This window comes from Panulirus ornatus, chromosome 11 (genome assembly GCF_036320965.1).
Source record: "Panulirus ornatus isolate Po-2019 chromosome 11, ASM3632096v1, whole genome shotgun sequence".
In the NCBI taxonomy this organism is placed as follows: Eukaryota; Metazoa; Arthropoda; class Malacostraca; order Decapoda; family Palinuridae; genus Panulirus; species Panulirus ornatus.
The window spans coordinates 16333151-16359310 of record NC_092234.1 but is presented as its reverse complement, the minus strand read 5'-3'; the positions used below and the strand labels follow the sequence as shown (position 1 = coordinate 16359310).

Sequence of the window (26160 nt, the reverse complement as noted above, 5' to 3'; positions counted from 1 at the left end):
TCGTTTGTTTCTTGGTGCTACATTACATCCTTGGTAAAAAGTTTTCAATGTTTCTAGCAGCTTACCTCCCACACTATATACCCTGAAAACCTTCCACAAAGCATCTCTATCAACTCTGTCATATGTCTTCTCCAGATCCATAGATGCCTATTACAAATCATACATATCTATCTGTTTTTCTAAGTATTTTTCACACACATTCTTCAAAGCAAAACCTGATTCACACATCCTCTATCACTTCTGAAACCACAGTGCTCTTCCTCAGTCTGATTCTCTGTATATGCCTTCACCCTCTCAATCAATACCGTCCCATACAATTTCCCAGGAATTCTCAACAAACATGCCTCTGTAGTTTGACCACTAACCTTTATCCCCTTTGCCTTTGTGCAATGGCACTATGCATGCATTCTGCCAATCCCTGGGCATTTCACCATGATCCATACATACATTGAATATCCTTACCAACCAGTCAACAACAGTCACCCATTTTTTAATAAATTCTATTGCAATACCATCCAAATCTGTCACCTTGCTGGATTTCATCTTTTACAAAGCTTTCCTTACCTCTTCTCTCTTAACCAAACCATTCTCCCTGACCCTCTCACTTTGCACACAACCCCAACCAAAACACCCTACATCTCCCACTCTCTCATCAGACACATTCAACAAACCTTCAAAATACTCACTCCATCTTCTCACTTCATCATTACTTGTTATTACTTCCCCCATTGCCCCGTTCACCAATATTTCCATTTGTTGTTTTGTCGTATGCATATTATTTACCTCTTTCCAAAACATCTTTTTCATCTGCTAAAGCTTAATGGTACTCTCTCACCCCAACTCCCATTTGCCCTCTTTTCCAACCCATGCACCTTCCTCTTGACCTCCTGCCATTTTCTTTTATACACCTCCCTGTCATCTGCACTCCTTCCTTATAAGTATCGTCCAAAGTCCTCTCTTTTCTCTTTCACTTACAAATTCACTTCTTCATCCCACCACTCACTCCCCTTTCTAATCTACCCATCTCCCACCTTTCTCATGCCACATGCACCTTTTGCACATGCCATCACTGCTTCCCTAAGTACATCCCATTCCTCACCCACTCCCCTCACATCATTTGCTCTCACCTTTTGTCATTCTACACTCAGTCTTTCCTATTACTTCTTCACACAAGTCTCCTTCCCAAGTTCACTCACTATCACCATTTCCTTCTCTCCAACATTCTCTCCTCTTTTTTGAAAGCCTCTACAAATCTTCACGTTCACCTCCACAAGATAGTGATCAGACATCCTCCCTCCAGCTGCCTCTCTCAACACATTAACATCCAAAAGTTTCTCTTTTACACGCCTATCAATTAACATGTAAACCCAATAATGCCCTTTGACCATTTCTCGTACTCAAATACTTGTTCATGATGATAGTATGAAGGTGAAATTGCACTTCAGTGGGAGTTCATACAGTTTTATTTAACGTAATTTCTCCATACATGTGGTACGACTGTTTTGTGGAGACATTCCACCTCATCAGGTGCCAGTACTTTACAAAGTTATTTGAATCCCAACATTACACTTTATTCCCACTATCCAACACCAATCTTTATAGACCAAGCAATGTCTGCTTTGTCTGGCCATAACTGTTGTAAGGGAGAGTGATTAAGGGGGGGTCACGTGGCAGGGGTTGACCTAGATAGCTGGGCACGTCTTGAACAACTTTTTTATGTTTTTTTGTTTTTTCAGTTCTCTCATAATGATTTGGTTAATGATAGTATGGGCTTTAGAATTGCCTGGGGACAAATTAAAGTTCGTAGAATTTGCAAATAAGACAGATTCAATGATGTTGCTTGTGGCATAATCAGCAGAGGGGTATAAGATAACGGGATTTTCAAGATCTCTAGGGTGATCATTTTTATGACAATGTTTAGCAATCACAAAAATGTGATCACTGTATATATTAGCTGAGATGGCACAGGTAACTGAGGCCTCAGTTAAGGTTATCTCATTTATGCTCTGTATGTCTATAGAGTAAGGGAGAAAGACTGTACTCCCTTATTCCCCGCATGTCAGAAAGCGACTAATGGGGGTGGGATGGGGAAGTGCTTGCACTTGTATTTCAGTTTCTGAAAGAGGGAACAGAAGAAGGAGCCAGGCTGGAGTGTTCATCCTCCTCGAAGGCTCTCACTGGGGTGTCTAAATGTGTGTGGATGTAACCAAGATAGGAAGAGAGGAGAGATAGGTAGTATGTTTAAGGAAAGAAACCTGGATGTTCTGGCTCTGAGTAGAACAAATCTCAGGGATAAAGGGGAAGAATGGTTAAGTCAGGGGTTTATGAGAGGATAAGAGCCAAGGAAGTAGTAACACTTCTCCTGAAGCATGAGTTGTGGGAGTGTGTGTTATAGTGTAGGAAGTAGGTTTTAGATTGATGTAGGTAAAGCTGAAAGTGGATGGTGAGAGATGGGTGATCAATAGTGCCTATGCACTTGGTCATGAGAAGAAAAATCATGAGAGGCAAGTGCTATGGTCATGAGAAGAAAGATCATGAGAGGCAAGTGTTATGGATCTGCTGAGTGAGTGTGTCAGTAGTTTTGACGTAAGAGACTGGGTATTATCAATGCGTGATTTGATTGTAAGGTAAGTATTGTGGCAGTTTAGGGTATTATTGGGGCTCATGGGTAATTCAGAGTTATGAATAAAAATGATGAACAGCATGTGGAATTTTGTGCTGAAAAAGGATTGATGTTTGAATGAAAGTTGCTGGTTTGAAAATAGAGATATACACGTGTTTGTACGTAAGTAGGAGAGATGGTTTGCGGGCATTATTAGATTACATATCAATTGATAGGCATGTTCAAGAGAGGCTTTTGGATATAGATGTGCAAAGAGAGGCAGCTGGAGGGATGTGTGATCACTATCTTGTGGAGGTCAGGATGAAGATTTGCAGGGTTTTGTAAAAAGGAGGAAATGATGTCAAGGAAAGAGAGTGGTGTGAGTAAGTAAGCTTGGAAAGGAGATTTTTTTTAAGAAATATCAGGAGATATTGAGTGGAGAATTGCAAAAGGTGAGGATAAATGAAGCATGGGGAGTGGGTGAAGAATGGGAGGTATTGCAGGATGAGCAGTGATGTCATGTGTGAGAGGTTCATGTGGCATATGAAAGGTGGGAAGTGGGCAGATTAGAAAGGTTAATAAATGGTGGGAGAAAGAAGTAAAGTTATTAGTGAAATAGTTGAGAGGAGCATTGGGTGGTACTTACAGGGAAGGAGTGCAGTTAATTTGGAGATGTATAAGAGAAAGTGGCAAGAGGTTGAAAAATGAGGGTTGGGGGAGCAAGTATTAGTAAACTTTAGAAAGAGTAAGATGTTTTAAAAGAAGGTAAATAATGTGTGAGAGACAAGAGAACAGATGGAAACATTGGTAAGGGGGCAAAAGGGAAGTGTAAAGTGAGGAGATGGATTAAGTATTTTGAAGGTTTGTTGTATGTGTTTGATGAAAGTGATAGATGTAGGTTGTTTAGCTTGAGGTGGTATGCAAAGTGAGAGAGTCATGGAAAGTGATTGGGTGAAGGTATAAGAGGTGGTGAAAGCCTTATGTAAGATGAAATGTGGCAAGGCAGCTAAAGTGGATGGTACTGCAATTCAGTTTATTAAGAAAGGGGATGACTGTTGTTAATTGATTGGTAAGGATTTTCAGTGTGTGTGCATTATGGTGAAATGCCTGAAGACTGGCAAAATGTTTGTATAGTGCCATTGTATAAAGGCAAGGAGGATTAAGGTGTGTTCAGACAATGGAGGTATAAGTTTGTTGAGTGTACCTGGTAAGTTGTATGGGAGGGTATTGATTGAGTGGGTAAAGGCATGTTCAGAACATCAGATTGGGGAGGAGCAGTGTGGTTTCAGAAGTGGTAGAGAATGTTTGGATCTGATGTTTGCTTTAAAGAATGTGTGAGAAATGCTTAGAAGAACAGATGGATTTGGATATGGCATTTATGGATCTGGAAAAGGCATATGATTAGGGTTGATAGAGATGCTTTGTGGAATATATGGTGCAGGAGGAAAGCTGCAACAGGCAGTGAGGAAGTTTTTATCAAGGGTTTAAGGCTTCTGTAAGAGTAGGAAGAGAGGAGAGTGAATGGTTTTAGAGAAGGGTGATCTGCTGCAGGGATGTGTGATATCCCCATGGTTGTTCAATTTGTTAGTGAATGGGGTGGAGGGAAGTAAATGCAAGGGTTTTGGAGAGAGGGGAGAGTATGCCATCTGTGGGGGATGAGAGGGCCTGGGAAGTGAGGCATTTGTTTGCTGATGATACAGCACTGGTGGCAGATTTGAGTTAGAGACTGTAAAACTTGGTAACTGAGTTTGGAACAGTGTGAAAGGAGAAAGCTGGTACCCTTTTATAAAACAAAGGGGACAAAAGTGGATGATTGAATTACTTAGGTATTAGTTGTTGAGTGCACTTGGTACAACATATGGGAGAAAGATAATTCAGAGCTTATGCAGAGCATCTGATTAGGGAGGACCACTGTGGTTTCAGAAGGGTTTTATGTGTGTGTGTGTGGGGGGGGGGGGTTACAAGTGTTTTGCTTTGAATAATTTGTTTAAGAAATACTTGGAGAAAGGGGGTGCATTGTATGTGTCATTCATAGATCTGGAGAGAGTGCATGATAAAGTTAACAGAAATGCCTTGTTGAAGGTATTATGGGTATATAGGGTGGGTGGAGAGATACAACAGTGAGTTTTTACAAGGAGAGTAAGACATATGTTCAAAGAGGAAAGGAGGAGATTGAGTGGTTCTCAGCAGAAATCGGCCTTTGGCAATAATGTGTATCACTACGCTGCTACTCCAGTCATGGGTCAAGTGATTGAAAAAGGTAGGTATGAGGGTCTTAGAGCAATGAGTGGGCCTTCATTATACAAGAATGTGGGGGTTATATGAGGTGATTCAGTTGCTGTTTGCACATACCATGGGTTTAGTAACAGGCTCATGAAGAAAACTTTAGAATTAAGCATGAGTTGTGAGTGTATGTGAAAGAAGAGAGTTTAAATGCAGAAAAGTAAGGTAATGAGGTGCAGCAGGGGGATGACTTCACATAATTGGGATTAGAAGCATTGGTGAATGGAACCATTTGGGCAGAAGTGAGTCATAGGATGGAAGTGCATGAATTAAAGGGTTTGTGGAAGAGGTGAATGACTGTAATGGTATAGACAGGTATGTTTAAAGATATAAAATTCCAGACAGTGTTGTGCAGATTCAAGTCTTTGTCCTTGAATGCGAAAGAAAGGAAAAGAGTGGTTGTGTTAGAAATGAAGTGCTGGAGGATATTTGTTGTGAGGCATGCTGATTATGTAATGGCAGTGTCGGAAAGATATGTGGTAGTAAGTGCAGCTTGACTGAGAGGGCCTACCAGAGTGCCTTAAAGTGGTTCTGATACTTGAAGAGGATGAGATGAGATAAACTGATTGTGTGTCGCAAATGGAGGGATAGAAGGATAAGATCGAAAAATAAGATAGAAAAAGGGAGAGGAAGATGCTTTGAGGTATTGGGTCTGAATATACAGGAAGGCAAGAGACATATGTTGAATGGAATGAATTGGAGCAATGTGTTCTATTGGAGGGAAGACTAGGGCACTTGAAGCGGTCAAGAAAAAAAAAATCATGAATAGAATTTAGGGCTGCGTTGTTGATGGTAGGCTGTAGTTGTGGTACATTATAATTGAGAGTTAGAGGTTTGATGCATACAAATGAAACCACTGTGCATTTGTTCCTGATGCTGCCTCACAGAGGTATGAAGGGCAGTTAGATATGTACAAAATATAAAGGCTGGCTTCAGATTAGTTTTGCATGAGATTATTTCCTTGATGAAGATATAGCATGTAGGAAGATGTGATATATGGTTATGAATTGTGCCAAGGTTATTGAGTAGGTGAAAATATGGAATCAAAATGAATTGATAGTGATATATTTTGTAAGTGATGAAGATATAGGATGTACTAATGATGGAACACTTCCTTGTAGAAGTGGAAAATGAGAAAATATGCCATCTACTGACAAGTACTGTATCAAGGTATGGTATAGCAGCCCTTCAGTGACATTGCTGTTTTAAAGATTTGGGTAGTAAAGATAACACAAAAGGATGTACTGACAATATCCCAAGTCAAGTTAAAAGTATTTTTATGAAGGGTGATGTAAAGATGCACTTACTGATGGTGTACTGAAGATGTATTGAATGGGAACGAAATAAATTTAGGCTTATTGAGTGTGATAAAGATGTGTTTATTTAGGGTTAAGTGAATTCAGACTTTTCATTGGTGTGTTGAAGATGCACAGGCTTATGGTGAGGTGAGGTTTCTTGATCATGTAGAGAAAAATCTGATGGTGTCACCACCCGTGATAGGGATAGATATTGTGGAGAGAGACATTATGTGTATACTCATGAATGTTGGCTATTCAGTTATGAATTATACTCAAAATGAATTATCTTTGCTTCTTATATATGTAAAGGTTAGGTAAAACTTTGCTTCCTACTTATGTAAAGGTTATATAGAACTGTAAAGAAAATATTTGTTGAATTCATCTGTTTATTATCATAAAGTTTCAAATGATGTAGATACAGAAATATGAGCAGCGTATATCCTCAGACTGTCACTCTTACAGAAGGGAGGTCATATTAGTTATCAGTTTTCCAAGAACAAAGTGTCCAAATGTTAGATGTGGAAAATTGGTTTTGAGTATCGTAGTGTTAAGTGTGACACTTGAAGTTATGTGATGTACAGTTTGTGTTGAGTACAGTACACTGATGTACAATTTGAATATCAGGATGTTTTACTTGGTAGATGTACAGGTGTAAGTGTCCTTGTAACATCAAGTCTTGGCTTAGGTTTGAAACTTTAAGGTAATAGATTGTGTCCATGCGGATAGATCATAAAGAGAATGGTTGTCATTGTCAGGGTGGGGGAGCGTGGCCTTAATCAAGTCTGTAGGAGGTGCCATGATTAGGGTTGTGGACGATGCGGAGGACTTCAGCATCACGAAGAGCGGCCGTACCAACAGCACCTTCCACTGTACTTTCTGCGTTGAGAAGAAGGGGTTCTATGGGTAGGGCTCTGTATAACTGTGGAATTAGTACCTGACGCTTGCGGCGCTTTTCTACTGTTGTCTCTTCTGCTGGTGCTGGCTCCTCTTCTACTGCTGCTGCTGGCTGCTCTTCTTCGGCCAGAGGAATTTCTTCGGCCAGAGGAGCTTCTTCGGCCAGAGGAGCTTCTTCGGCCACAGGAACTTCTTCTGCCAGAGTCACATCATCAGCAGCCTCAATGATTGTTTCCTCAGCTGGCTCTTCCTCAGCAGGAGTTTCAGCTGTTTCCTCAGCAGCGACGGCTGCCAGTTCGGCAGCAAGAACAGCCTTGTGCTCCTCTACGAGGCGGAAGTGCTCTTCACGAGCAGCAGCCACCTCAGGGGTGTCTTCCACTTGCTCCAAGTCAAAGACGGGAGCCTCCAAGTCAAAGACAGGAGCCTCCAATTTGAACTCTGGGGCCACTGGTGCCTCTCCTTCAAAGACTGGAGCAACAGGCAGGGCATTGGAGGAGACACGGAAGCCATCTTGGTCAGCGATGTAGTTGGCAATCACCTCATTACCGTCCACATCAATGTAAGTGTAGGTACCTTGGACAGCACCTGTGAAATCCCTGACAGCATTGTGTGCCTGATGGAGGGAAGTGTGACCGAAGGCAAACTGACCCAGTTCATCCTGGGAATGGTGCATACCCTTGTACTCGGTGGGTAGTAGTGGAGGGGCCACGACATATTGTCCAGGAGCTGGTGGGGCCTCAGCTGTATCAGGGATGATGTTGTAGTCGTAGGTGACGTGGGCTGTTGGTGCGGCCGCGTAGGGTGCAACAGCGGCATACGGCTGGGCAACATAGCCAGCCGAGTATGGGTAGTACTGAGGCAGGCCTGATGCCAGGCAGATGCACGCTGATATCACCACCTGAAACAAAATAGGTTTGTTTACCTTCCTCCCCAGATGAGGTGGGGCAGATCAAGTGTTGACAGCCTGATATATAACCCCATGTTTTACTTTGCACTCTAGGGTGACTCATAGAATGAGACTGACATCTTCCTGCATTTCACATTCTAAATGATGTATATTGGATGCGTATTATACCGTGCATGTAACAATTGATGAGCTAATACTCAGTACATCTCGATAGATTTAAGATGCCCCAGTTACTAAAGCTGTATGGGAGTTAGAGTACACGTTGTGAGTTGCTGAGGATATGTAGTTAATACTTGTAGTGTTGTTTTGTGTTCTTAAATTTAAGAAGTCATAGACATTGTACTTAAGTAGGTTAATGAGCTGTTCCAGCCATTAGCAGGAGTGTGAGCCTAAGACAGCAAATTATCTCAGTAATTGAATAAAAAGGTTGACTAGACATACATTTATCAGAGTATATATATATATATATATATATATATATATATATATATATATATATATATATATATATGTGTGTGTATGTGTCTGTGTGTGTGTGTTTATGTATGTATTCTTTTTATTATATTTAATTGCCGTCTTCCGAAGTAGCGCAAGGAAACACGAGGCATAACCCAACCCACCAATACATATGCATATACATAAACGCCATAAACGCTCATATACATACATATACATTTATCTTGTACATACACAGACATATATACACATGTTCATATTCGTCCTTGGTGCCTTCATCCATTATCGTCGCCACCCCTCTAGCGAGGTAGCGCTAGGGAAAGACAAAGAACGCCACATTTGTTCGCACTCAGTCTATAACTGATATGTGTAATGTACCGAAACCTCAGCTCCCTTTCCACATCCAGGCCCCACAGACATTTCCATGGTTTACCCCAAACGCATCATGTGTGTGTGTGTGTGTGTTCGCGCGAGCCTGCTCTTGGTACCCAATTTTTCGACCAACCCTTAGGGATTGATGAACAGCTAGGTTGACTGTGGACCGACTGCCCTAGCCGGGAGTCGAACTTATGTCCTCGACCCTTGTCGGCCCGTGAATGCGTAATACTAACCCCCTACACTGCGGAAGTCCATTAACTAAAGAGTAATAGCAGCATACTATTGGTTGTGTGTGATGACTGAATTAACCAGGATTGTTTGACTCGATATTAAAGTTTGCTTCAGAAGAATCTTACAAGACGCGATCACAAGCACGACTTAATAAGAGGGAGTTAATAGAAGTTTGGTTGAGAGAGCTAAGGAGGAAGTGCTAAATTAGGATTAAGGAGAGAATGCCTGAGGAGAGGTTGACGAAAAGTATATGTGCAGCAGAAATGGAGGGGACAAGGAGGAAGTGGAGACCAAATTGGAGATGGAAAAAATGGAATGATAAAGATTTTGAGTGACAAGGTCCTGAAGATGCAGGAGGGTGAAAGTCTTGCACGGGATAGAGTGAACTGGAACGATTGTTCGACGTGCTATCAGTGGACTGAACCAGGGTATGTACAACAGCCGGAGGAAATTATGGAAAGCATTGTTGGGCTTGGTGGATAGAGGGCTGTGGCTTCATGCATTGCGCACGACAACTAGAGAATGGATGTGAGCGAAAGCAGCCTTTCTTTGTCTGTACGTAGCGCTACCTTTGGAAACCGCTGAGTATTATGAAAGAAAGAACGAGAAGGGAATACTTAAGCGCTCATTAGTTCAGTAAAGCAATGTAAAGAGAAACAGTATTGATGATACGTACGAGAGCGTTCATGATGCTGGTCAGGTGAGGAGGGATGGACTGTGTTTACTGGTACTTTCCCGCGCTTTTTATAGTCATGGGGTAGCTTGGCTCCTCCCCCTCCCGTGTACACGGAACTCTGCCACGCCCGTAACGTTCAAATACCATCCTTATCTATTAATACAATATGGGTCATGAGTATAATTCATCGATGTGGTTAAAGGTATTAGTTAGTGATGGAGATGGTAGAGGGAGTAACGGGGTGAGGGAGTGCAGGATATCAGTGGACGAGGACGTGAGATATGAAGGAAAGTTAAAGCCAGCGAGAATGTTGACATGGAGGCTGGTAACGAATTTGGAATTGTTTCATTGGTTTGATCTTGTGTTTGTGGGGAATGGTGAGGATGTTGAAGTTGAACCTCAGCCTTTTTATTATTTGATTAATGACCAGAGTGCCATAAAGATTTGTGTGGAATATAGAGGGAAATAATATGAATGTTGTGGGAGTTTGTGTTGGTGGGAGAGGAAAGCTTTGGTGTGGTGTGGTCACCTTATGGCAGGTCACAATACAGTTGTCAGTAAGAATAAGCAACAATGAGACTTGATATTGTAAGATCATTGTGCACCAGACTTCTTGTGATGTGAGCTCACGACACACCATACTTACCTGTGGTGTGGTGTGAGTTTACAAGAGCAGTTTTGTGTTTGAACGAAGTTTGCTGATTGGTTGAACATTCTCTCTCTCTCTCTCTCTCTCTCTCTCTCTCTCTCTCTCTCTCTCTCTCTCTCTCTCTCTCTCTCTCTCTCTCTCTCCCTCCCTCCATGCAGGAGCTCTGTCAGGGGGAAGTTCCCACTTGTGTACTGAGTGAAGACCTGGAGGGCAGGAGACTGATGCAAGTTTACCTTACCCCGTCTTGTGGAAGACTATGGATATCGTTTACCTAACCCACTTTTAGTGAAAACTAGAATATAGTTTGCTCATCCCCCGCCCCCCCATGAGAAAACTAGGGTGCACTGTACTCGACATATCTTAGGTAATTCTGGTCGAGTTTACCCAAACCCCTCTTTGCGAAGACTGTTTTGGTTTACATAACTCCTTTTCAGTCTAGTCTAGTCTACCTTCTCATGTGGAAGTGCAGGGGTCCAGTTTACTCAATCTTCGCTTATACAAGTCCAAAAGTTCAGTTTACCCGAACTCTTCATATAGAAGTCCAGGGTTCAAGTTAAACGACCTCCTGTTAAGTTCAGGCCTCTATTAAAAAGACTTCCTCTTATGGAAGTCGATGGCTCCAGTTCAGTCGACATCCTTTTTTGGAATTCTTGGGGCTCACGTTTTTTGACCCTCGTACAAAAGTCCAGACTTCCAGTTAACTCCACCTATTATGGAAATCCAAGAGTCCAGTTTACTTGACGTCTTAAGGTAGTGTAAAGGGTCCAGTTTACTTGATGTCTTATGTAAGTCCATTGGTCCGGTTTACTGGGCGTCTTCTGGAAGTTCAGGGGTACAGTATAGCCATCCTCCCATGACCTTATGGTTACAATGTAAACTTTAGTCTTCTTTTCATTGTAAGTTGCGGCCCAGTATAACCAGTAAATCTCAGTAGAAGCCTGGAGATGACCCTCCCCTTCTGGTAACTGTTTATCCATTGGAGTGTGGACGGTGACAATGATGTCATCATAATGTCATGCCAGCCCCACCATGGTCCTGTAATGTTCGTGTCCACTCTTATTATAAAGTGAAGAGGAAACTTTATATCACATTTATATGCCAGAGATTCCAGCCTGTTTATAACTTGGACAGACGTGAGTTACTGTTGTTATATTATATTATTATTTCTGTCATTTGAAAATCAGGGGTCATGGGTGGTGGTGTCCATTGACGACGTAAACTATGATAGTTTTATGCTTTACTCCAAAGTAGAAAAACTTTTGTGTCCCGATCATGTAATTCTTTTAAGTAAAAATATCACATTTAACGTTATATGTTTTGCGGCCTTTAGCGTAACGCATAGAGGACAGTACACGTGATGTTGGGAGTATAGTTTGAAGATATTTGGTTAAAGAAGTAGTGAAGGTGTGTAGTTTGTACTGATGGATGAACACAGTAGCGATAACGAGGGAATGGGCCGTGTACAAAGAAGGACTCTCCGAGGATGCCTAAGCATCCTTTAAGAACATGGTGTTAGGAAGATTTAGGACGTGAAGATAAAACAGTAAGACGTACTGCTCATGTTCCTAGTCATGATAAGAGCCATGTTGTGGAGGGTGAGGTGAAGATGAACTTGCTTAGTGTGTAGTGAAGATAAAACAGTAGGACGTACTGCTCATGTTCCTAGTCATGATAAGCGCCATGTTGTGGAGGGTGAGGTGAAGATGAACTTGCTTAGTGTGTAGTGAAGATAAAACAGTAAGACATACTGCTCATGTTCCTAGTCATGATAAGGGCCATTTTGTGGAGGGTGAGGTGAAGATGAACTTGCTTAGTGTGTAGTGAAGATAAAACAGTAAGACGTACTGCTCATGTTCCTAGTCATGATAAGGGCCATGTTGTGGAGGGTAAGGTGAAGATGAACTTGCTTAGTGTGTAGTGAAGATGCTTTTGTCTGAGGTAGAATAACATGAGGATTATTGAGGGTGTAGTGAAGATGTAATGGTTTAGGATAGACTAAATTTATGTTTATAGAGAGAGTCGTTGATGCATTTGTTTATTGTAAAGTGAGTTATTGTTTATGGAGTGTTTAGCGAGGAGTTTGATGGAGTATGTCTTCATATGGGAAATGATGGTGAGTGATGTTGCGAAGGGAGACATACTGGGTATGCTCGTTAATGTTGACGTTTCTTTGTTAAAGTATATCTCATTTTGAAATTCTCTTTTACTTCCTACTTACATAAACGTAAGGTAAAACTTTTTATTTCCATATAGGTCAAGTAAAACTTTTCTTCTTTACGTAAAGGTCCTTTAAGACTTTGCTTCATATTTACATAAGATTCAGGTAATTCTTTGCTTCTTTACATCAAGGTCTTGTAAAACTTTGCTTCTTAATTCATAGAGGTCAAGTAACTGTTTGCTTCTTATTTGCATAAAGCTCGGGCCTTTATGTAACTAAGAAGTTACATAAAGGCCGAGTAAAACTTTCGTTAAATGACATGTAACACTTTGCCTGTTATTTGATTATAGTTCAGGTAAAACTGTGCTTCATATTTGCACAAAGGTCAGGTAAAACTTTGCTTCATATTTACACAAAGGTCAGGGAAAACTTTGCTTCTTAATTATATAAAGGACAGATAAAGCTTTGCTTCTTATTACACAAAGGTCAGGTAAACTTTGCTTCTGATTTATATAAAGGTCAGGTAAAGCTTTGCTTCTTATTACACAAAGGTCAGGTAAAACTTTTCTTATTTATATAAAGGTCAGGTAAAACTTTGCTTCTTATTTATATAAAGGTCAGGTAAAGCTTTGCTTCTTATTACACAAAGGTCAGGTAAAACTTTTCTTATTTATGTAGAGGTCAGGTAAAGCTTTAAAGAAACAGCCTATTTCATTCATCTGTTTATTATCATAAAGTTTCAAATGATGTATATACAGAAATATGAGCAGCGTATATCCTCAAACTGTCACTGTTACAGAAGGAAGGTCATATTAGTTTTCAGTGTTCCAAGAACAAAGTGTCCAAAGGTTAAATGTGGAAAATGGTTTTGAGCAACGTAGTGTTAAGTGTAACACTCAAGTTCTGTGATGTACAGTTTGTGTTGAGTACAGTACACTGATGTACAATTTGAATATCAAGATGTTTTACTTGGTAGATGTACAGGTGTACGTGTCCTTGTAACATCAAGTCTTGGGTTAGGTTTGAAACTTTCAGGTAATAGATTGTGTCCATGTGGGTAGATCATAAAGAGAATGGTTGTCATTGTCAGGGTGGGGGAGAGTGGCCTTAATCAAGTCTGTAGGAGGTGCCATGATTAGGGTTGTGGACGATGCGGAGGACTTCAGCATCACGAAGAGCGGCCATACCAACAGCACCTTCCACTGTACTTTCTGCGTTGAGAAGAAGGGGTTGTACGGGCAGGGCTCTGTAGAACTGTGGAATTAGTACCTGACGCTTGCGGCGCCTTTCTACTGTTGTCTCTTCTGCTGGTGCTGGCTCCTCTTCTACTACTGCTGCTGGCTGCTCTTCTTCGGCCAGAGGAATTTCTTCGGCCAGAGGAGCTTCTTCGGAAAGAGGAACTTCTTCGGCCAGAGTAGCTTCTTCGGCCACAGGAACTTCTTCTGCCAGAGTCACGTCATCGGCAGCCTCAGTGATTGTTTCCTCAGCTGGCTCTTCCTCAGCGGGAGTTTCAGCGGTTTCCTCAGCAGCGGCGGCTGCCAGTGCTGCAGCGACAACAGCTTTGTGCTCTTCTACCAGGCGGAAGTGCTCTTCACGGGCAGCAGCCACCTCGGGGGTGTCTTCCACTTGCTCCAAATCAAAGACGGGAGCCTCCAAGTCAAAGACGGGAGCCTCCAAGTCAAAGACAGGAGCCTCCAGTTTGAACTCTGGGGCCACTGGTGCCTCTCCTTCAAAGACTGGAGCAACAGGCAGGGCATTGGAGGAGACACGGAAGCCATCTTGGTCAGCGATGTAGTTGGCAATCACCTCATTACCGTCCGCATCAATGTAAGTGTAGGTACCTTGGACAGCACCTGTGAAATCCCTGACGGCATTATGTGCCTGATGGAGGGAAGTGTGACCGAAGGCAAACTGACCCAGTTCATCCTGGGAATGGTGCATACCCTTGTACTCGGTGGGTAGTAGTGGAGGGGCCACGACATATTGTCCAGGAGCTGGTGGGGCCTCAGCTGTATCAGGGATGATGTTGTAGTCGTAGGTGACGTGGGCTGTTGGTGCGGCCGCGTAGGGTGCAACAGCGGCATACGGCTGGGCAACATAGCCAGCCGAGTATGGGTAGTACTGAGGCAGGCCTGATGCCAGGCAGATGCACGCTGATATCACCACCTGAAACAAAATAGGTTTGTTTACCTTCGTCCCCAGATGAGGTGGGGCAGATCAAGTGTTGACAGCCTGTTATATAACTAGGTTTTACTTTACACTCTAGGCTGACTCATAGAATGAGACTGACATCTTCCTGCACTTCACATTCTAAATGATGTATAATGGATGCGTATTATACCGTGCATGTAACAATTGATGAGCTAATACTCAGTAAATCTCGATAGATTTAAGATGCCCCAGTTACCAAAGCTGTATGGGAGTTAAAGTACACGTTGTTGTTGTTGCTGAAGATATGTAGTTAATACTTGTAGTGTTGTTTTGTGTTCTTAAATTTAAGAAGTCACAGACATTGTACTGAAGTAGGTTAATGAGCTATTCCAGCCATTAGCAGGAGTGTGAGCCTAAGACAGCAAATTATCTCAGTAATTGAATAAAAAGGTTGACTAGACATACATTTATCAGAGTATATATATATATATATATATATATATATATATATATATATATATATATATATATATATATATATGTGTGTGTGTGTGTGTGTGTGTCTGTGTGTGTGTGTTTATGTGTGTATTCTTTTTATTATATTTAATTGCCGTCTTCCGAAGTAGCGCAAGGAAACACGAAGCATAACCCAACCCACCAATACATATGCATATACATAAACGCTATAAACGCTCATATACATACATATACATTTCATCTTGTACATACACAGACATATACATATATACACATGTTCATAATCGTCCTTGGTGCCTTCATCCATTATCGTCGCCACCCCTCTAGCGAGGTAGCGCCAGGGAAAGACAAAGAACGCCACATCCGTTCACACTCAGTCTACAACTGATATGTGTAATGTACCGAAACCTTAGCTCCCTTTCCACATCCAGGCCCCACAGACATTTCCATGGTTTACCCCAAACGCATCATGTGTGTGTGTGTGTGTTCGCGCGAGCCTGAGCCATGGTACCCATTTTTTCGACCAACCCTTAGGGATTGATGAACAGCTAGGTTGACTGTGGACCGACTGCCCTAGCCGGGAGTCGAACTTATGTCCTCGACACTTGTCGGCCCGTGAATGCGTAATACTAACCCCCTACACTGCGGAAGTCCATTAAATAAAGAGTAATAGCAGCATAGTATTGGTCGTGTGTGATGACTGAATTAACCAGGATTGTTTGACTCGATATTAAGGTTTGCTTCAGTAGAATCTTACAAGACGCGATCACAAGTATGACTTAATAAGAGGGAGTTAATAGAAGTTTGGTTGAGAGAGCTAAGGAGGAAGTGCTAAATTAGGATTAAGGAGAGAATGCCTGAGGAGAGGTTGACGAAAAGAATATGTGCAGCAGAAATGGAGGGGACAAGGAGGAAGTGGAGACCAAATTGGAGATGGAAAAAATTGGAATGATAAAGATTTTGAGTGACTAGGTCCTGAAGATGCAGGAGGGTGAAAGTCTTGCACGGGATAGAGTGAACTGAAACGATTTTTCGACGTGCTATCAGTGGACTGAACCAGGGTATGTACAACAGCCGGAGGAAATTATGGAAAGCACTATTGGGCTTGGTGGATAGAGGGCTGTGGCTTCATGCATTGCGCACGACAGCTAGAGAATGGATGTGAGCGAAAGCAGCCTTTCTTTGTACGTAGCGCTACCTCTGGAAACGGCTGAGTATTATGAAAGAAAGAACGAGAAGGGAATACTTAAGCGCTCATTAGTTCAGTAAAGCAATGTAAAGAGAAGCAGTATTGATGATACGTACGAGAGCGTTCATGATGCTGGTCAGGTGAGGAGGGATGGACTGTGTTTACTGGTACTTTCCCGCGCTTTTTATAGTCATGGGGTAGCTTGGCTCCTCCCCCTCCCGTGTACACGGAACTCTGCCACGCCCGTAACGTTCAAATACCATCCTTATCTATTAATACAATATGGGTCATGAGTATAATTCATCGATGTGGTTAAAGGTATTAGTTAGTGATGGAGATGGTAGAGGGAGTAACGGGGTGAGGGAGTGCAGGATATCAGTGGACGAGGACGTGAGATATGAAGGAAAGTTAAAGCCAGCGAGAATGTTGACATGGAGGCTGGTAACGAATTTGGAATTGTTTCATTGGTTTGATCTTGTGTTTGTGGGGAATGGTGAGGATGTTGAAGTTGAACCTCAGCCTTTTTATCATTTGATAAATGACCTGAGTGCCATAAAGATTTGTGTGGAATATAGAGGGAAATAATATGAATGTTGTGGGAGTTTGTGTTAGTGGGAGAGGAAAGCTTTGGTGTGGTGTGGTCACCTTATGGCAGGTCACAATACAGTTGTCAGTAAGAATAAGCAACAATGAGACTTGATATTGTAAGATCATTGTGCACCAGACTTCTTGTGATGTGAGCTCACGACACACCATACTTACCTGTGGTGTGGTGTGAGTTTACAAGAGTAGTTTTGTGTTTCAACGAGGTTTGGTGATTAGTTGAATAATCTCTCTCTCTCTCTCTCTCTCTCTCTCTCTCTCTCTCTCTCTCTCTCTCTCTCTCTCTCTCTCTCTCTCTCTCTCCATGCAGGAGCTCTGTCAGGGGGAAGTTCCCACTTATGTATTGGGTGAAGACCTGGAGGGCAGGAGACTGTTTCAATTTTACCTTACCCCGTCTTGTGGAAGACTAGGGATATGGTTTACCTAACCCACTTTTAGCGAGAACTAGGATATAGTTTGTTCAACCCCTCCCCCCTCCTATCCCTATGGAAAACTTGGGTGCACTGTACTCGACATATCTTAGGGAATTCGGGTCGAGTTTACCCAAACCCCTCTTTGCGAAGACTGGTTTGGTTTACGTGACTCCTTATCAGTCTAGTCTAGTCTACCTTCTCATATGGAAGTGCAGGGGTCCAGTTTACCCGATCTTCGCTTATACAAGTCCAAAAGTTCAGTTTACCCGAACTCTTCATATAGAAGTCCAGGGTTCAAGTTAAACGACCTCCTGTTAAGTTCAGGCCTCTATTAAAAAGACCTCCTGTTATGGAAGTCGATGGCTCCAGTTCAGTCGACATCCTTTTTTGGAATTCCTGGGGCTCACGTTTTCTGACCCTCGTACAAAAGTCCAGACTTCCAGTTAACTCATCCTATTATGGAAATCCAAGAGTCCAGTTTCCTTGACGTCTTGAGGTAGTATATAGGGTCCAGTTTACTTGATGTCTTATGTAAGTCCATTAGTCCGGTTTACTGGGCGTCATCTGGAAGTCCATGGGTACAGAATAGCCAACTTCCCATGACCTTATGGCTACAATGTAGAGTTTAGTCTTCTTTTCATTGTAAGTTGCGGCCTAGTATAACCAGTAAAGCTCAGTAGAAGCCTGGAGATGACCCTCCCCTTCTGTTAACTGTGTATCCATTGGAGTGTGGACGGTGACAATGATGTCATCATAATGTCATGCCAGCCCCACCATGGTCCTGTAATGTTCGTGTCCACTCTTATTATAAAGTGAAGAAGAAACTTCATATCACATTTATATGCCAGAGATTCCAGCCTGTTTATAACTTGGACAGACGTGAGTTACTGTTGTTATATTATATTATTATTTCTGTCATTTGAAAATCAGGGGTCATGGGTGGTGGTGTCCATTGACGACGTAAACTATGATAGTTTTATGCTTTACTCCAAAGTAGAAAAACTTTTGTTTCCCGATCATGTAATTCTTTTAAGTAAAAATATCACATTTAACGTTATATGTTTTGCGGCCTTTAGCGTAACGCATAGAGGACAGTACACGTGATGTTGGGAGTATAGTTTGAAGATATTTGGTTAAGGCAGTAGTGAAGGTGTGTAGTTTGTACTGATGGATGAACACAGTAGCGATAACGAGGGAATGGGCCGTGTACAAAGAAGAACTCTCCCTGGATGCCTAAGCATCCTTGAAGAACATGGTGTTAGGAAGATTTAGGACGTGAAGATAAAACAGTAAGACGTACTGGTCATGTTCCTAGTTATGATAAGGGCCATGTTGTGGAGGGTGAGATGAAGATGAACTTGCTTAGTGTGTAGTGAAGATAAAACAGTAGGACGTACTGCTCATGTTCCTAGTGATGATAAGGGCCATGTTGTGGAGGGTGAGGTGAAGATGAACTTGCTTAGTGTGTAGTGAAGATAAAACAGTAGGACGTACTGCTCATGTTCCTAGTCATGATAAGGGCCATGTTGTGGAGGGTGAGGTGAAGATGAACTTGCTTAGTGTGTAGTGAAGATGCTTTTGTTTGAGGTAGAATAACATTAGGATTATTGAGGGTGTAGTGAAGATGTAATGGTTTAGGATAGACTGAATTTAGGTTTATAGAGTGAGAGTCGTTGATGCATTTGTTTATTGTAAAGTGAGTTATTGTTTATGGAGTGTTTAGCGAGGAGTTTGATGGAGTATCTCTTCATATGGGAAATGATGGTGAGTGATGTTGCGAAGGGAGACATACTGGGTACGCTCGTGAATGTTGACGTTTCTTTGTTAAAGTATATCTTATTTTGAAATTCTCTTTTGCTTCCTATTTACATAAACGTAAGGTAAAACTTTTTATTTCCATATAGGTCAAGTAAAACTTTTCTTCTTTACATAATGGTCCTTTAAAACTTTGCTTCATATTTACATTAGATTCAGGTAATTCATTGCTTCTTAACATCAAGGTCTTGTAAAACTTTGCTTCTTAATTCATAGAGGTCAAGTAACTGTTTGCCTCTTATTTGCATAAAGCTCGGGCCTTTATGTAACTAAGAAGTTACATAAAGGCCGAGTAAAACTTTCGTTAAATGACATGTAACATTTTGCCTGCTATTTGATTATAGTTCAGGTAAAACTTTGCTTCATATTTGCACAAAGGTCAGGTAAAACTTTGCTTCATATTTACACAAAGGTCAGGTAAAACTTTGCTTCCTAATTATATAAAGGACAGGTAAAGCTTTGCTTCTTATTACACAATGGTCAGGTAAAGTTTGCTTCTTATTTATATAAAGGTCAGGTAAAGCTTTGCTTCTTATTACACAAAGGTCAGTTAAACTTTTCTTCATATTTACACAAAGGTCAGGTAAAACTTTGCTTATTTATATAAAGGTCAGGTAAAGCTTTGCTTCTTATTACACAAAGGTCAGGTAAAACTTTTCTTATTTATGTAAAGGTCAGGTAAAGCTTTAAAGAAACAGCCTATTCAATTTATCTGTTTATTATCATAAAGTTTCAAATGATGTATATACAGAAATATGAGCAACGTATATCCTCAAACTGTCACTGTTACAGAAGGAAGGTCATATTCGTTATCAGTGTTCCAAGAACAAAGTGTCCAAAGGTTAAATGTGGAAAATGGTTTTGAGTATCGTAGTGTTAAGTGTGACACTTAAGTTCTGTGATGTACAGTTTGTGTTGAGTACAGTACACTGATGTACAATTTGAATATCAAGATGTTTTACTTGGTAGATGTACAGGTGTACGTGTCCTTGTAACATCAAGTCTTGGCTTAGGTTTGAAACTTTAAGGTAATAGATTGTGTCCATGTGGGTAGATCATAAAGAGAATGGTTGTCATTGTCAGGGTGGGGGAGCGTGGCCTTAATCAAGTCTGTAGGAGGTGCCATGATTAGGGTTGTGGACGATGCGGAGGACTTCAGCATCACGAAGAGCGGCCGTACCAACAGCACCTTCCACTGTACTTTCTGCGTTGAGAAGAAGGGGTTGTACGGGCAGGGCTCTGTAGAACTGTGGAATTAGTACCTGACGCTTGCGGCGCCTTTCTACTGTTGTCTCTTCTGCTGGTGCTGGCTCCTCTTCTACTACTACTGCTGCTGGCTGCTCTTCTTCGGCCAGAGGAATTTCTTCGGCCAGAGGAGCTTCTTCGGCCAGAGGAACTTCTTCGGCCAGAGTAGCTTCTTCGGCCACAGGAACTTCTGCGAGAGGAACTTCTTCTGCCAGAGTCACGTCATCGGCAGCCTCAATGATTGTTTCCTCAGCGGGAGTTTCAGCGGTTTCCTCAGCAGCGGCGGCTGCCAGTGCTGCAGCGACAACAGCTTTGTGCTCTTTTACCAGGCGGAAGTGCTCTTCACGGGCAGCAGCCACCTCGGGGGTGTCTTCCACTTGCTCCAAGTCAAATACGGGAGCCTCCAAGTCAAAGACAGGAGCCTCCAAGTCAAAGACAGGAGCCTCCAGTTTGAACTCTGGGGCCACTGGTGCCTTTCCTTCAAAGACTGGAGCAACAGGCAGGGCATTGGAGGAGACACGGAAGCCATCTTGGTCAGCGATGTAGTTGGCAATCACCTCATTACCGTCCGCATCAATGTAAGTGTAGGTACCTTGGACAGCACCTGTGAAATCCCTGACAGCATTATGTGCCTGATGGAGGGAAGTGTGACCGAAGGCAAACTGACCCAGTTCATCCTGGGAATGGTGCATACCCTTGTACTCGGTGGGTAGTAGTGGAGGGGCCACGACATATTGTCCAGGAGCTGGTGGGGCCTCAGCTGTATCAGGGATGATGTTGTAGTCGTAGGTGACGTGGGCTGTTGGTGCGGCCGCGTAGGGTGCAACAGCGGCATACGGCTGGGCAACATAGCCAGCCGAGTATGGGTAGTACTGAGGCAGGCCTGATGCCAGGCAGATGCACGCTGATATCACCACCTGAAACAAAATAGGTTTGTTTACCTTCGTCCCCAGATGAGGTGGGGCAGATCAAGTGTTGACAGCCTGTTATATAACCCTATGTTTTACTTTGCACTCTAGGCTGACTCATAGAATGAGACTGACATCTTCCTGCACTTCACATTCTAAATGATGTATAATGGATGCGTATTATACCGTGCATGTAACAATTAATGAGCTAATACTCAGTACATCTCGATAGATTTAAGATGCCCCAGTTACTAAAGCTGTATGGGAGTTAGAGTACACGTTGTGAGTCGCTGAAAATATGTAGTTAATACTTGTAGTGTTGTTTTGTGTTCTTAAATTTAAGAAGTCACAGACATTGTACTTAAGTAGGTTAATGAGCTATTCCAGCCATTAGCAGGAGTGTGAGCCTAAGACAGCAAATTATCTCAGTAATTGAATAAAAAGGTTGACTAGACATACATTTATCAGAGTATATATATATATATATATATATATATATATATATATATATATATATATATATATATATATATATGTGTGTGTGTCTGTGTGTGTGGTTATGTATGTATTCTTTTTATTATATTTAATTGCCGTCTTCCGAAGTAGTGCAAGGAAACACGAGGCATAACCCAACCCACCAATACATATGCATATACATAAACGCCATAAACGCTCATATACATACATATACATTTCATCTTGTACATACACAGACATATACATATATACACATGTTCATAATCGTCCTTGGTGCCTTCATCCATTATCGTCGCCACCCCTCTAGCGAGGTAGCGCCAGGGAAAGACAAAGAACGCCACATTCGTTCACACTCAGTCTATAACTGATATGTGTAATGTACCGAAACCTTAGCTCCCTTTCCACATCCAGGCCCCACAGACATTTCCATGGTTTACCCCAAACGCATCATGTGTGTGTGTGTGTGTGTGTGTGTGTGTTCGCGCGAGCCTGAGCCATGGTACCCATTTTTTCGACCAACCCTTAGGGATTGATGAACAGCTAGGTTGACTGTGGACCGACTGCCCTAGCCGGGAGTCGAACTTATGTCCTCGACCCTTGTCGGCCCGTGAATGCGTAATACTAACCCCCTACACTGCGGAAGTCCATTAAGTAAAGAGTAATAGCAGCATAGTATTGGTTGTGTGTGATGACTGAATTAACCAGGATTGTTTGACTCGATATTAAAGTTTGCTTCAGAAGAATCTTACAAGACGCGATCACAAGTATGACTTAATAAGAGGGAGTTAATAGAAGTTTGGTTGAGAGAGCTAAGGAGGAAGTGCTAAATTAGGAGAGGTTGACGAAAAGAATATGTGCAGCAGAAATGGAGGGGACAAGGAGGAAGTGGAGACCAAATTGGAGATGGAAAAAATGGAATGATAAAGATTTTGAGTGACTAGGTCCTGAAGATGCAGGAGGGTGAAAGTCTTGCACGGGATAGAGTGAACTGGAACCGATTGTTCGACGTGCTATCAGTGGACTGAACCAGGGTATGTACAACAGCCGGAGGAAATTATGGAAAGCACTGTTGGGCTTGGTGGATAGAGGGCTGTGGCTTCATGCATTGCGCACGACAACTAGAGAATGGATGTGAGCGAAAGCAGCCTTTCTTTGTCTGTACGTAGCGCTACCTCTGGAAACGGCTGAGTATTATGAAAGAAAGAACGAGAAGGGAATACTTAAGCGCTCATTAGTTCAGTAAAGCAATGTAAAGAGAAACAGTATTGATGATACGTACGAGAGCGTTCATGATGCTGGTCAGGTGAGGAGGGATGGACTGTGTTTACTGGTACTTTCCCGCGCTTTTTATAGTCATGGGGTAGCTTGGCTCCTCCCCCTCCCGTGTACACGGAACTCTGCCACGCCCGTAACGTTCAAATACCATCCTTATCTATTAATACAATATGGGTCATGAGTATAATTCATCGATGTGGTTAAAGGTATTAGTTAGTGATGGAGATGGTAGAGGGAGTAACGGGGTGAGGGAGTGCAGGATATCAGTGGACGAGGACGTGAGATATGAAGGAAAGTTAAAGCCAGCGAGAATGTTGACATGGAGGCTGGTAACGAATTTGGAATTGTTTCATTGGTTTGATCTTGTGTTTGTGGGCAATGGTGAGGATGTTGAAGTTGAACCTCAGCCTTTTTATGATTTGATTAATGACCAGAGTGCCATAAAGATTTGTGTGGAATATAGAGGGAAATAATATGAATGTTGTGGGAGTTTGTGTTGGTGGGAGAGGAAAGCTTTGGTGTGGTGTGGTCACCTTATGGCAGGTCACAATACAGTTGTCAGTAAGAATAAGCAACAATGAGACTTGATATTGTAAGATCATTGTGCACCAGACTTCTTGTGATGTGAGCTCACGACACACCATACTTACCTGTGGTGTGGTGTGAGTTTACAAGAGCAGTTTTGTGTTTGAACGAAGTTTGCTGATTAGGTTGAACATTCTCTCTCTCTCTCTCTCTCTCTCTCTCTCTCTCTCTCTCTCTCTCTCTCTCTCTCTCTCTCTCTCTCTCTCTCTCTCTCTCTCCATGCAGGAGCTCTGTCAGGGGGAAGTTCCCACTTATGTACTGAGTGAAGACCTGGAGGGCAGGAGACTGTTGCAAGTTAACCTTACCCCGTCTTGTGGAAGACTGGGGATATGGTTTACCTAACCCACTTTTAGCGAGAACTAGGATATAGTTTGTTCAACCCCCCCCCCCCCCCCCCCCCCCCCTCCTATCCCTATGGAAAACTTGGGTGCACTGTACTCGACATATCTTAGGGAATTCGGGTCGAGTTTACCCAAACCCCTCTTTGCGAAGACTGGTTTGGTTTACGTGACTCCTTATCAGTCTAGTCTAGTCTACCTTCTCATATGGAAGTGCAGGGGTCCAGTTTACCCAATCTTCGCTTATACAAGTCCAAAAGTTCAGTTTACCCGAACACTTCGTATAGAAGTCCAGGGTTCCAGTTAAACGACCTCCTGTTAAGTTCAGGCCTCTATTAAAAAGACCTCCTGTTATGGAAGTCGATGGTTCCAGTTCAGTCGACATCCTTTTTTGGAATTCTTGGGGCTCACGTTTTCTGACCCTCGTACAAAAGTCCAGACTTCCAGTTAACTCAACCTATTATGGAAATCCAAGAGTCCAGTTTCCTTGACGTCTTGAGGTAGTATAAAGGGTCCAGTTTACTTGATGTCTTATGTAAGTCCATTGGTCCGGTTTACTGGGCGTCATCTGGAAGTCCAGGGGTACAGTATAGCCAACTTCCCATGACCTTATGGTTACAATGTAGACTTTAGTCTTCTTTTCATTGTAAGTTGCGGCCCAGTATAACCAGTAAAACTCGGTAGAAACCTGGAGATGACCCTCCCCTTCTGTTAACTGTGTATCCATTGGAGTGTGGACGGTGACAATGATGTCATCATAATGTCATGCCAGCCCAACCATGGTCCTGTAATGTTCGTGTCCACTCTTATTATAAAGTGAAGAAGAAACTTCATATCACATTTATATGCCAGAGATTCCAGCCTGTTTATAACTTGGACAGACGTGAGTTACTATTGTTATATTATATTATTATTTCTGTCATTTGAAAATCAGGGGTCATGGGTGGTGGTGTCCATTGACGACGTAAACTATGATAGTTTTATGCTTTACTCCAAAGTAGAAAAACTTTTGTTTCCCGATCATGTAATTCTTTTAAGTAAAAATATCACATTTAACGTTATATGTTTTTTGCGGCCTTTAGCGTAACGTATAGAGGACAGTACACGTGATGTTGGGAGTATAGTTTGAAGATATTTGGTTAAGGAAGTAGTGAAGGTGTGTAGTTTGTAGTGATGGATGAACACAGTAGCGATAACGAGGGAATGGGCCGTGTACAAAGAAGGACTCTCCCAGGATGCCTAAGCATCCTTTAAGAACATGGTGTTAGGAAGATTTAGGACGTGAAGATAAAACAGTAGGACGTACTGGTCATGTTCCTAGTGATGATAAGGGCCATGTTGTGGAGGGTGAGGTGAAGATGAACTTGCTTAGTGTGTAGTGAAGATAAAACAGTAAGACGTACTGCTCATGTTCCTAGTCATGATAAGGGCCATGTTGTGGAGGGTGAGGTGAAGATGAACTTGCTTAGTGTGTAGTGAAGATAAAACAGTAAGACGTACTGCTCATGTTCCTAGTCATGATAAGGGCCATGTTGTGGAGGGTGAGGTGATGAACTTGCTTAGTGTGTAGTGAAGATAAAACAGTGGGACGTACTGCTCATGTTCCTAGTCATGATAAGCGCCATGTTGTGGAGGGTGAGGTGAAGATGAACTTGCTTAGTGTGTAGTGAAGATATAACATTAAGACGTACTGCTCATCTTCCTAGTGATGATAAGGGCCATGTTGTAGAGGGTGAGGTGAAGATGAACTTGCTTAGTGTGTAGTGAAGATGCTTTTGTCTGAGGTAGAATAACATTAGGATTATTGAGGGTGTAGTGAAGATGTAATGGTTTAGGATAGACTGAATTTAGGTTTATAGAGTGAGAGTCGTTGATGCATTTGTTTATTGTAAAGTGAGTTATTGTTTGTGGAGTGTTTAGCGAGGAGTTTGATGAAGTATCTCTTCATAAGGGAAATGATGGTGAGTAATGTTGCGAAGGGAGACATACTGGGTATGCTCGTTAATGTTGACGTTTCTTTGTTAAAGTATATCTTATTTTGAAATTCTCTTTTACTTCCTACTTACATAAACGTAAGGTAAAACTTTTTATTTCCATAAAGGTCAAGTAAAACTTTTCTTCTTTACGTAAAGGTCCTTTAAAACTTTGCTTC

At 42.1% G+C, this 26160-nt stretch overlaps 4 protein-coding genes across 7 annotated transcripts in view; 1 reads left to right on the top strand and 3 right to left on the bottom strand.

Moving 5' to 3' along the window:
* The window catches only part of Rbcn-3B (WD repeat-containing protein Rbcn-3B), a 393934-nt gene that overhangs the window by 259144 nt on the left and 108630 nt on the right, over window positions 1–26160 (top strand). The window lies entirely within an intron of this gene.
* On the bottom strand, window positions 6812–9825 carry LOC139751326 (uncharacterized). The gene is made up of 2 exons (XM_071666671.1): window positions 9726–9825; window positions 6812–7975 (listed from the first exon to the last, which is right to left on the bottom strand). The coding sequence occupies exons 1-2, from the start codon at window positions 9735–9737 to the stop codon at window positions 6956–6958; spliced, it is 1032 nt and encodes a 343-aa protein (XP_071522772.1). The 5' UTR covers window positions 9738–9825; the 3' UTR covers window positions 6812–6955.
* On the bottom strand, window positions 13569–16584 carry LOC139751324 (uncharacterized). Its single transcript, XM_071666669.1, has 2 exons — window positions 16466–16584; window positions 13569–14698 (listed from the first exon to the last, which is right to left on the bottom strand). Exons 1-2 carry the CDS (start codon window positions 16475–16477, stop codon window positions 13640–13642), a joined length of 1071 nt encoding a protein of 356 aa, XP_071522770.1. The 5' UTR covers window positions 16478–16584; the 3' UTR covers window positions 13569–13639.
* On the bottom strand, window positions 20244–23189 carry LOC139751323 (uncharacterized). The gene is made up of 2 exons (XM_071666668.1): window positions 23090–23189; window positions 20244–21342 (listed from the first exon to the last, which is right to left on the bottom strand). Exons 1-2 carry the CDS (start codon window positions 23099–23101, stop codon window positions 20281–20283), a joined length of 1074 nt encoding a protein of 357 aa, XP_071522769.1. The 5' UTR covers window positions 23102–23189; the 3' UTR covers window positions 20244–20280.